Source organism: Eucalyptus grandis, chromosome 11 (assembly GCF_016545825.1).
Source record: "Eucalyptus grandis isolate ANBG69807.140 chromosome 11, ASM1654582v1, whole genome shotgun sequence".
Classification (NCBI taxonomy): Eukaryota; Viridiplantae; Streptophyta; class Magnoliopsida; order Myrtales; family Myrtaceae; genus Eucalyptus; species Eucalyptus grandis.
In genome coordinates, this window is record NC_052622.1 from 10,596,827 (window position 1) to 10,609,708 (window position 12,882).

The window sequence follows — 12,882 nt, forward strand, 5'->3', positions numbered from 1 at the left end:
AGCTCGCTTAGTACATCGAGGTTCTGTCATTTCTTTGAGCAATTTATTTAATACTTTGCTTATGGGTCGTTAGCTTTTTTATTGTACACCCGCATGATCACCCATTGCATGTTATCAGCTTAGCCTCTACAATTAACCAAGATTGCTCACAATGAAATAAAGAAAAATGGACTAAAAAGTGCGTTAAATTAATCTAGCGTAACCAAATTTCTCTATCCATCAATCTCTATTTCGCAAAAGTAAAATGTTCTCCTATGCTTTACTTGGGATTCCAATAGACCTATAATAGATTAACAGTGACTCCTAATTGAATTGATTTGCATATTAAATCGAATTAAATTGAAAACCCCAAACTTGTGATTGGTAAGTCTTTGGAGAGTTCATGCTAAGTTTTAAGCTTAGTAATCCATTAGCTTTCTTATGTGCGGTTCACTGTTGAGAAGATCGCAACATTAATTAAATACTACATGTTGCATGATGCATGGTATCACTACGAAAATTCATGGAACTACAGTCAACTATTTAAAAGAACTTGAATTATGTAGGCAAAGGCCTAGTTTAATTCAAATACTTTAATATTCTTACTCAAATGCAAGTTGGACTTTACTCTAAGATTAAAATATGGAAATATATTATAGAGAATGCAAATAGGGCTGGAAAAAATTGAATTCAGAATTCCTTACTTTGCTGTGATGTGAAATTTTGTGAAATTACATCTAACTGTCTTAAAAATTTAAGCTAATAAATAGAAACGGGGATTAATTCAAGTACTGTTACAAACACCGTTGATTTAACGCAATAGGAAAGCCATAGTAAAATTAGCAAATACACCAAGGCTAATACATATTTATTTCCCGCAAATCATCGATAATATCAAATGATCAACTGGAACTAGTGATTGGCAAAAAAAAAAAAAAAAAAAGGAAACCAGTGATTGGGAGGACGTGGCACCTCCCCACATTTGGTTGTCGCAAAGTAATCGGTTATTCGATTCACTAGCGAGCAGAAGTCCAGCCACCATTCTCTCCTCTTTGGAGTCATCCATAAGGTATGTCTCAGTTCCCCCACCGATTAATATAAGCGAGACCAAGCTAGAAGAAGACGGAAGCGTCCGACGAGGATCCGAAAGAAATAAGCCCGTTCAGGCAACACATTTTCTGAGATTGCGATCCGAACAATGAGACCGAGTAACAAAGTAGATTTGGCATCGCCAAGCCGAGGGAGTTTACGATCCGCCAAGGTCATAACACCTAACAGACATATGGAAAGCACTGAGGGTAAAATTATTAGCCGCGCCATTACGCTTGACCTATATTCTGCCTTCTGGTAGTCCCTTTTCCATGTTGACCTGAGGATGGATAACTTACCCCCGATCACCGAAATCCACGACAGAAAAGACACGATCATCGAGATGGACTTGTAAGATAAAAGCATCCCTGAGTTTCTCCTGTCAAGCATCGTAGCCATGCTCCAGTCTTCTTTGGAGGCTGTGTCCCAGCTGTCAGATTCTCCTGACAGTGGGAGCATCCGTCTCATAAAAAAAATGACCAAGACGATTGACGTCATAATAGTGTATATGCTGTGCTCCTGTACAAAATTGATCCATCATGCTGAATTTTTTAGATCAGTCCACATAATTCTAGCTTGTCTTGTGAATGAGTGCTAATGAATGGCCAGCATGCAATGTTCAGAGATGTTTGATAAGGAATATCGGTCGAAGAAGGCCTAGAAATAGGCTGCGCTGGTGATGGAAATTGAAGCTGAACACACACACACACACACACAGCTGAAGACCTAAGGTTTGATTTCCTTTTCGCCTCGTCTATTATTGAGTGCGCTTTATCTCGGGCTTCTGGCCTTTGTACAAAGGATAAAAAGAAGAAATCGTTGCCATATCGACAACGGGAAAGGATTCTGGAGTACTCATTTAAAGTGAAACTTTTACTTCTAAGGATGCAGTGATTTGGGACTGATGAATGTACAATAATAATGATTGTGTTTGATTCCATGGAAATGATTTGGTACTTAATAATCCGCTTACTCATCAGCGAAATTGTCCTATTCATAATTTTCGCTAATGTTGATAGGATTGAGAAACTTGGCTGTTGTTAATTTTATCAGATTGTTGATGGATGTATGCATTTTCGCAATTATGATTTTAGTAGTGAGTGATGGAGTTTGAGTTTAGATTCGAGAAATGAGGGAAATCTTTTTTTCTTTTGCTTTACCAGACATTACTGATGTAACCTTTTTAAAAGATACTTAATTCTGGAGACCCAACAATTTCAAAAAACCTTAGATACCTTTTTTTGTTCATCATATATCAATTAGAAGAATTGCAAAGTTAGAAGATAATTGTATTGGTATGATTATGTAATGGACGAGTTCTTCTTCTTCTTTTTTCGGTCATATGTAATGGACAATTTCAAATGTTCTGCTAAACCCAATTTCTATTGTTTTCAAATGTTTTTATCTTATCTTTAACAAAAAAAAAACACACACACACACACAAATCGGAAATGGGTGCAGCACTTGTTAGTGAAAAGAATCAGATAATTAGCAATTTTCTCTTTTAAGAAAAAATAGAAGTAATTCACCAGTATTTCCAGTGGCACGGGTTTCTTAGCAAGTAATAATGAAGAAGGGAATGTGCAAGAGATGAACTCTTAGACACGTACTAGGGTAGGAAGGAATAAAATAGGGTTATTCGCACTTACCGTTCCATTGACCAACCTGAGAAACTGCAATCTGCTTTGATCTCTAGATATCTCGATATTCTCTTGATGAATAATTTCCCTCCCAAAATCTATCACCCAATCATGCATCCACACTTTGCCATGACCAAGAATCTTGATTAAGGACTTACTGACAAGGGTGTCAATTTCAACTTTCGCACAACCTTTCCGTATATACACTGCATCAGTTTTTTTCTTGCTTAGAAAGATACTTGCAATGTCCAGGAAAATTTGTTTATCCCGATATTCAAGTCCCTCATATATTAACATTAATTTCTGTTGGGCTCTTTCGAGAGGCACTTCATTGATTGAATTCTGTCGAACTTTTTGAGAGGCTTCTGTTGAACCTTTTCAAGAGGCACTTTCCTCATTGAATTCTCTACTAAATACGCACATTTCCTCATTGAATTTCCTATGAATGACACTTCCCTCATGAACTCCTGTCGGACGTTTTCGAGATGCGCTTCCTTCAAATTCTTTGGTTCACTTTCCCAATTTGCTTCAAGTCTTATAGAGTCCAAGCAATCCTCACTACCTTCCAAGAAAGGCAAGTCCCTCACCAGTCGTGCTCTTATCTTACTACTGTTTATCCGTAATATTAGATCCTTGAGATTATAAAGCGAATGAGGTAGTTCCTCGATGGTTGTCCCAGATAGATCCAACTCAGTCAATGACTTCAACTCCTCCAAAGCATCCGGTAGCGAATTTAGACTCGTACAATTCGCCAAACTTAAGTACTCAAGATCCGCTAGCCCTTTGATTGTGCTCGGAAGTTCAACTAATCCCGTATCCTCCACTACTAGCCTTGACAAAAGTCTTAGATTGCCGATTGAGTCTGGCAAATAACAAATGCTGAAACCCTGGATCAAGATGACCTGTCTCAAGGCATTTAGATAACCAATTTGCCAGGGCAACCCTCTAAGGAGCGGACACCATTTGATCTTCAAGTAAATCAACCGCTCTAGTTTTCCAATTGAGTGATCAATTTGTACCAAATTTGGAAGATCTTCCAGAACCAATCTCTCCAAACTCATAAATTCTGAAAAACAAGGTGTTTTGATTAAGGACTTCGACCCCGCTATTTTCAAAACTTTCAGTTTACTTGCTACCTGCATGACATCAACCGACTTAATCCAATCAGGATTTAGTATGCATTGCAAAACAAGTGCATATCATCATATATTCATATAATTATTTGAAAGGTTAAATGAATCAGCTGAAATTGTACCATGATTTTGACCCATTCACTCCATTTGTCTATGATGATATCGCCTGAAAGCTTAAGAATGACTAAGTGATTCAACACAAACTTTTTCGCTTCAAGTTCCGGAGGACAATTTTGCCAACAAAGCCATCTTAGCTTCGGCAAAATATCCTCAAAGTTGCCAGCAAAGTTCCCTCCATCCAATTTTAGAAACCTCGCGTTGGTGAGATCAGCAAAATATTTGCATGTAAAATTGTCTCCCAATCTCCGTGGTGTAAGCGCTACTGCATTCTCTACTCCCTGGTAAAATAATATAATATTAAAGTGTGTACTTGAGCAATGAGTTGGGATCCATTAATTGTTAAATATAATATTAAATTCGATATTTCTTTATCACTTGAAAATGGGCATATCTGATGATTGTATTTATGCTTTTGCATGGAAATATATACTATTTCTTTGAACTAATATTTCTAATTATATTACATATTCAGACTATAATAAAGTCTGTATTTGATTCTGTGATAGTGATGTTTGATAGCTAGTAATCCACTGAATGACCTATTTTCAGATTTTGCTGATGTTGAGTAGAATCGAGGAATCTTTTAGGTTAATTTTATCAGAGTGCACAGCAAAAGCAGATGATAAACTTTCGTGATCATAAGTTTAGCAGTGAATTTTGATGAAGTTGATGTTTGTAGACTTTGGTGCAAAAGAATAATTTCCTCGTATAATTTGAGGTTTAAAGGATTGTGTATTCAATATTTATGGTTTAAGTCGTCAACTAGCAATTTCAAGTTTGGAATCCAGAGTTATGAAATTCACGGTGTCACATTAACTCAATAGAGAGTTAAAAGGAAATGTGACCCCACTTACTAAATTTCTAGCAAACTTTTGGAAAGAGAATTTATTTAATTTCATCAGACATTGCTAATTACTAATGTAACCTTTTTAAAAAAGTACTTTTTTTTATAATATCCTCAAGTTCCATCTTTTTTTAAATTGAGTTCCACCTTTTTGACAAAACCTTAGACATCTTTTTGTTTTGTTGGAATGTGAATTATCTAGATAGAACAAGATAGATTTTGCTAATTTATATAGATAAGAAAAAGCGTCATCATATATCAATTGAAAAAAATAGTAAAGTGAAAAGATAAATTGGATAGGTATGATTATGTAATGGTTCAAATGGTCTTTTAAACCCAAATTCTATTATTTTCAGATACTTTTATCTAACATAATTAAGCAAAAATGGGTGCACTATTTATTGATGAAAAAAATCAGATATTTACCAAATTGCTCACTTAACGAAAATCATAGTCAATACACAGGTTTTTCCTTTAGCGTGCAATAAATGAAGAAGGCAATCTGCAAGAGAGATGAACTCTTATATGCGCAGTAATGTAGGAAGGAATAAGATAGGGCTGTTCATACTTACCTTTTCATGGGCCTCTCAAGAAACCAAAATCTGCTTCGATCTTCAGGTTTCCTCATATGCTCTTGACGAACAATTTCCCTTCCAAAAGCTTTTAACTGATCATGCATCCATATTCTATTATGGTCAACAATCTTGATCAAGGACTTGCCAATAAGAACCTCAATTTCAAATCTCGGGTGAAAGCCTGAGTCTTCCCACATATACATTGGAATAGTTATTTTCTTGTTAACAAAGAAACATGCGATATCCAGAAAGATTTGTTGCTGCCGATATTCAAGTGCATCATAACTAATTTTTAACCTCTGTTGGACCTTTTTGTGAGGCACTTTCTTCAGTTGATCCAGTGTGCTTATCCACTGTGCTTTGCTTTGGCCACGGAGATGTGAACCTATCACCTCAACGGCCAATGGAAGTCCTCCGGTGAATTCAATGACTTCTTTTGAAAGATCATATAGATCAGGTGGAGCTGAATATGTGTTGAAAGCAAGCTTGTTGAAAAGTTGAAGAGCATGATCCAAATGCATTTTCTTCATTTCGTACGGAATAATTTTTGTAGACCTTGTTGAGACATTTTCCTCAAATCCTTCCACCTCGATCCTAGAAAAAACACTCTTACTTGTGGTTGTTATGATGATCCTACTCCCTGGACCGCACAAAGTACAATACTTCGCTAGTTGCATAGATTGATCATTTTCATCCATGCCATCAAAAACAAGCAAGACTTGTTTGTTAGGTAACATTTTTCTAATCAAATTGTTCCCTTCCTGACAGTCAAAGGTTTCAGGAAGTAAGAAATGGAAAAGATCCGCTAGTAATTTTTTCTGAAGTTTTTCAATGCCAAGGTCTTGGATGTTTGAAAGGAAGGAGTGACCTTCAAATTGAGGAGAGAGTTGATTGAAGACTGCATTGGCAAGCGTTGTCTTTCCCATGCCACCTATCCCATGGATTATGACAAATCGCACATCACTAGTATAATAACAATTTAATAGTCTCTTTATGTCCTCTACACGATTATCAATTCCAACTAGATGGGCGGGCAAATCTCTTTTTGTTGTATTGATCTTCAGCAATACATCCTTAACAATATCCTCGATAACCTCACCTTGCCTGCCATATTCATTGCACACAAGACTATACATAAGCAATTAGAATTTCACATAGAAGCAAATAATTTATCACCAGCATGCCGACATGTATAATCCACATGGTACTCACAATGTATGTACATAAATTGCTCTTTCTACATGTACCAAATAAGGCTTCTCTTACAAGGGTGGCCAGTATTGCCCCTAGAGAATTTATCTAAACAGTTTGAAGAAGATATTCGTTTTGTTTGAACCAATCACTAGAGTTTCCATTTGGGAGTTTATTAGCATGTAAATATTCTGAGCCTAATAGTACAAAATGATGTATACAAACCTGTGTGCTTGTGGGCGCTCCTCTTCCAATACACGACCGGAAGGGCCAATAAATGAATAGATAGATAAATAAACAAAGGAGGTGTCAATACCTTTTATCTTTTATATGCCACCCCTTGATTCTAGCCACCGTGGTCAAGGCCTCCTTCCATTGCTTCACTTCAGTGCAGCCGAGGTCCTCCTCATGCTTTGTTAGGGCGCTTTGGTACAGCTCCGTTTCAAGCTTAACATCCCTAGGCTCCACATCGTAAAAGATAGGTATTATCTGTTTCCCCAGGGTTTGGCCATGGCTCTCCACCATGCATTTCAGCTCTCGGAGGCACCACCTGCTCGAAGCATAGTTTTTGGAGAAAATAGGAATGTATATTCGGGAGTTTTCTACTGCTCGCAAGATCGCCGAGATCTTTTCTCCCAGCCGTAACTCTTCGTCATCCCTAAAAACGCGGATTCCCCTGATTTTCAGGAACACAAAGAGGCAATCTGCGAATGTGTTGCGGGTGTCGGGTCCTCGAAAGCTCAAGAACACATCGTAGTTGCCGCTAGGTGCAGTTCCTGAGTTGGCCTCTTCGTTCGCCATATAACGGCCCAGATTGATGCTACAGGTGACTTCTTTTTTCTTTTTCTTTTTTAAGGTGGTGCTTGAGGAGATTTCTACGGCCAGAGAGACACGATCAAGATGAGTAGCGACTTCCACTCTTCCTTTTCGCTTAGGTCGCTCATCGAAGCCTCGCTCGACCCTAATACCTGAGCACTTCACCCACGTCGAGGATCCGAACACAGCGACGGCAAGGGATCCGATCGCAGGAGGATGCTTCTGAGGAACTCTCCAGGAGCGTGGCAGTCCTCGCGACCCACGTCCTCAGCCGAGGGGGGCACGTGCGGCGTGAACCCTGGTCGGGAGGAAAGTCTCAGGTTGAGTGTTACGACTCGAGAAGGAGCGAAACCCCTGAGAGAGAGAGAGAGAGAGAGGAGGCGGAATTCAGAGAGGAGCGAGAGCTTTGCTGGTTCTTCCAGGGTTTCTGATGCTGAAATGACCAAGGCAGACTAGGCTTTGAGCCTTCCAAAAGGCCAGCTTTCTCTTATGGAGCAATAGCTGGTGATTACCGAGACACCAGAGATGGTAAGTTCTATCAAACTCTTTCGAATGTCTTAATAATCATAACTTTCCATAAGTAATTGTAAATAATCCTAGTCATTATAAATTTCTCTTTTCCTTTTTATTTTGTAACTTATTTTAGCACTCGCGATAATCCTTAACAGTTTGCAAGTTTAAGGAATCCATTGGAAATTAACTATTTTTGTATACTGTAATTTTCCTTGATAAACGATAGATCGATAATTTGATAATTATTTTTCCTTTTCTTCTGTAAAAGCTGATTGACGTTTCAATAATTTTGCTTTCCTAATTAATGTCTATAATTGCTCAGGAACGGTTTTGTATTTTCCCATACGACACTAGAAAATTTTCCAGTTAAGAAAATTAGCTTCTTCCAATCACTCATGCTCAACAACGTTGGTCCGATAGCGCCTGCACTTGCTGGTTCAAATGTAATCCCATATGCTGTTGTTGATCTTGTGGAAGAGCAACATGGAGAGATGGGATATCCCCCAAAGTTCAGGGAGCTTGAAGTTCAATTTCAGTCCGTTATGTGTTTGTTATGTTAGGATTAGCTTTCTGCTCCGCGTGGATCAATGTTTTCCCCTCTTCATTCTCGTCCGACAAAAAAATGACACCTCCCTTTTATGCACGATGGAAAGAACAAGAAAACTCTTTTGTTTTGAAAAAAGTTCTCGGTTCGCTTCGATTTCTATTTGGAGCGATCTTGGTACTTACTGCTATTATATTTATGTGGAAAAAAAGTCCTAGATATCAAAATGAATTGTTATGCAGAATACACTACTCTTTTTTTCGATGGGACTCAGATAACAAATTCAAATTTTTTGGACCTTCCCATAAGATTGGTTTTTACTGTTTCCTATGACGGCTTGGATTAACAACTTAACATCGAAAGGCTGTTAAGCGTGCTTGTTGAGGCCAAAGGGCAAAGCTATGTCTTGGAAAAGGTCCTTGCTTAATAAAACCGTGAGATGTGATTAAACCTGATAAAAAAAAAAAAACTGCAATGGAGTACTTGGAAAAGTACACCGCATTCCAAAATCACTAAAAAGAATCAGTCACCTCATAAAAATTTTGGCGTGCAATTGAGGAACTGCACTCCGGAAAAAAGAAAGGAGCTGGTCCATGCATCCACGCGGGCCTCCATATCCCCATCCACAGAACAAAATCGAATGGAACAAAAAAAAAGGAGGAAATTTTCAAATTTTACAAGATGAAAACTCGTTGAAGAAAGAAGATCGTCGTCGTCGTCATCCATTAAATGAAAAAGCCCATTACCGACTACCCCCGATAACCGACGCTCCACTCTCACTCTCTCTCTCTCCCGCAGGGGCATGAGAGATCCTCTATCTGCACTGCGACCGACAGACCCTCCCACCACTTCGCACATCGCACCGAAGATACAGAAATCACAGCACACCAAAATCGAAACATTCGATGAAGAAACCAAATCGAAACCGAGAGAGAGAGAGAGAGAGAGAGAGAGAGTACCTAAGAGAGCTGATTGATGGCAGACCGACAAAGGTGAGGCCGCGACCCCTGAGACCGAGAGAGAGGCTTCAAGCGATAATTGAGAGAGAGAGATCGAGTGGCGCTGCTGGAGAGACTCGACAGAGAGGCCAAATCTGAGAAAGCGCTCAATAGACTATGGAGGGAGAGAGGCCAGACATGAGGAAGTGAGTGAGTAATGAGAAGGAAAGAAGTGAGAAAGTTTCTTTGAGAGACTTGACTTAAAAAGAGATAAGGTTTCATTTTGTACTGGTTTTGAGCCGGTTGTGGCTGTTGGCTATCAGCCTATCACAATCTAGATAAGCAAATCTTTCAACCAATCAAAGTCTCCGAGAAAAATGTACATTGCTTAGTACAGAATCTTCCTTGAAAGTAATCTGCACTTTTTCTCACCTAAATATGTATTACATTTCTAAGAAATTAGAATAACCACTCTTTCAAAACACACAAAGTACATGCCAAAAAAATGTATGGTGTCTAACTCTATAGCTCGCAGAAGGTGGATATTGCAAAAGGGTAGTTGAACAACATGAACTCTGAAACTGCTGTCTATGAAACGAATGCAACATAAATTGCAAATAGCAATTCCAAAAATACATTACAGTTGGCTAACCTTAATAGTGAGCAAAGGCCTCACACAAATTTTTATTGGAACATTAGAGACAGGTAGTTCACATTGGATCTTTTGCATCTCCTATCTAAGCATTTGCATCTAATATGATCAAACCGTTTCAACATGTACCAAAACTTTGACTTAAATTATTTTACCAAAATTTATCAAGTTTTTATTTCAACCTTTCATCTCCTTTCTTCTATGGTGATATCACCTCAAAGCCTAAGAGTGACTAGGTGATTTAGCATAAAGTTGTTTGCTAGAAGTTCTGGAGGAAAATTTCACTAGCAAAGCCATCTTATCTTTAGCAAAATGTCCTCAAAGTTCCCTCTATCCAATTCAAGAAAACCTTGCATTATTGAGACATCCAAAATCTTTAGCTGCAAAATTGGGTCTCAATCTCTGTAGTGTATATTTCTTCTTCCCTTATTAAAAATATAATATTGAATTGTGTCTTTCGACTAGAGCTAGAGGTCAAATCTATTAACGATTGAATACAACATTGATGTATTTGAAATTGATATTTCTATATTTAGATAAATGCACTATAAGTTCTAAGCTTGTCACTGAAGTGTATTTGATTATTAAAACTTTTGAAAAGTGTAATTAAATACTAAAACTTGTCGAACTAGTCAATCAATTTATTTTATAAACTCCATCCAATTTGGCTAACGCATAATACTTTTGTGGTTTTTTCTATTATCCTCTCTCTCCTATGTGGCATTAATGTCACTAAAACATGAAACATAAGCCTAAAACAATGTTGTCTTGATCCGTATATTATTTTTAAGCCAAAATTTTATCAAACTAGATTACCAAATAAAAAGGGCTAAATTTAATTTTTTTTTAAAAAAAAAAAAAAGGTGAGGGCCTTTAGGCTCTCCTTGGCTGGGACTTGGGTGATGGGCGGTGACCCTTGTTTCGAAAGAATTGTGTTGCATCACCTTCTATACTTTGTCTTATTTTATATCTGATAGAAGCATAGTGGACTTAATATTTCTGCACATATCAAACTATTTCTGTATTTATCAAACTTGACTTATCCCCAAAAATTGTTATGTTTTCATAAATCAACATATTTATCCCCCTCTAGATCACATCATTAGCTATACTAAGTGCTATCCCAGCACCTTGCTCATTCCTTTGAAGTGTTATATTTTAAGAATATAAAGATCTTTCATAACTCACAATATTGGTCCGTCTATTTTTTATGGTCAATCAACAACAAGGTCTTTATCGTAACTCCCAACAAGGTTTTTATGATTAAGATGCGTAGCAACTTCCACTCTCTTTCTTCCCGGTAAGGTCACTCTTCAAAGTCATTTTTAGATTGTTATTTTCTGTTCTCTTTCTGCGGAAGGTCATTAAGCACGACTAAGATGCATAGCAACTTCCACTCTCTTTCTTTCCCGGTAAGGTCACTCTTTGAAGCCATTTTCAGATTGTTATTTTCTGTTCTATTTCCGTGGAAGGTCACTCCTTGTCATTGACTCATTATTTAGCTCTCTTCCATTTTGCCTTATTTGAGTCATGGAAGTCTCTTCCTTTTTTTTTTTTGAGCCATCATACTCTAATCCTTCACCTCACTATTAGTTTTTTACCCCGCCTCTTTGCAAAGTATGAGAGTCAAACTCCATACTTATAACTAAATGTTCCAAATCCTGGTTCTCTTGAGAAGGTGGGGAATCAAACTCCCCACCTTCCTCTCCTATGTGGGAAGTGGGACAACCCTGGTGTCATGACATGACATCAAATGTAATGGCACCCATGTTGATTGTCATCATCTTGACCCAAGTTGTGGGAAAATGCTAAAATAATCCCCACTTCGACGTGAGGAATCTTCCACCGAATTGATTGAGAATTTCTATTCCCATTGGTCCCCTTGCTACAGTTTTGTCGCTTTTCTTCTCGCCTTTTGCCCCCTTTTTGTTTTGTTACTCTCAACTATATTATTACGTTGAAGGATTTATGCTAGATTTCCAAAATGTCTCAAGGAAAATGGCTCTTGAAGTAAATTCATACGTATGTACTTTTATATCCATCAATCAAACATAACTTTTACTTGAGTCGTAATTATGTCACGCTACTCAACCAAGCTTCCGTTTCATTGTTATAGACTACCGCCACAATTGGAACCTCCAACGGTAATCTGTGGTCTGACCAACATTAGATGCAAACTTATGTAGTAATGTATATTAGAATTCTTCTTGGCGTTTCGAGCACTTGCACGTGAAACCATAGCCTGCAAGCAGTGCCTATGCTTACTATAAGAGAATGAATCTGCAGTGCTCTACACCTAAACTGGACTTAATTCATCCGGGCATATGCTAACTAGCTAGATTACGCCACATGAGATAACCTCTTCTATTTCAAAATGGAAACGCCATTATCGTTGCTCTGATCACCTCTATTCTAAAAAGGTAGCAGCAATTAAATCAGCCCCGCTGCATATCATTTGCATCTGTCCACCCGCTCAGGTGCCCTTGAAAAGATTTGTTTCGACATGAGTTCAATAGTCTAAAGTTTCAAAAGCGTGAGCGAGTCTCAAAAACGATTATCCAGCCTACAACATACAAGTTATGGATAAAAGGCAACATTATGCGATACTTGGCCAATTTGTATCAACAAATTTGGAGACCGGTTGATCTTCAAGGATTGTTGAAAGAGATGCATCGGCTCAATCAATTTGAAGGGTGATCCCAGAAAATATGGGTAACGTCAACTTGAAGCGCAAATGGATTTAAATTTTCTTACCATGCTAAGAAAATTTAAAAACGTCAAGAATAAAAAAGATGCACAGACTATTTTAAAAAATACTGCGCCAAATGGGGCTCTTATACTTTGCCCA

General features: G+C 37.9%; 1 protein-coding gene and 1 pseudogene across 6 annotated transcripts; both read right to left on the reverse strand.

Annotated features, from left to right (window-relative positions):
* Window positions 1-12,882, reverse strand: part of LOC104424804 — a 72,058-nt pseudogene that overhangs the window by 7,467 nt on the left and 51,709 nt on the right.
* LOC104424779 (disease resistance protein RUN1-like) lies at window positions 722-9,627 on the reverse strand. 6 transcript variants are annotated; one of them, XR_005547677.1, is made up of 5 exons: window positions 9,404-9,627; window positions 6,888-7,888; window positions 5,378-6,484; window positions 2,718-3,774; window positions 722-1,511 (listed from the first exon to the last, which is right to left on the reverse strand). XR_005547677.1 is itself a non-coding variant. In XM_039304767.1 (4 exons), exons 2-4 carry the CDS (start codon window positions 7,370-7,372, stop codon window positions 3,717-3,719), a joined length of 1,650 nt encoding a protein of 549 aa, XP_039160701.1. In that variant the 5' UTR covers window positions 7,373-7,888; window positions 9,404-9,627; the 3' UTR covers window positions 728-3,716. The 6 variants fall into 6 exon arrangements, 2 of the variants coding, with proteins under 2 accessions (XP_039160701.1, XP_039160702.1); XR_005547676.1 differs by having other exon boundaries at window positions 722-1,587; XR_005547679.1 differs by adding an exon at window positions 3,964-4,239 and having other exon boundaries at window positions 728-3,774.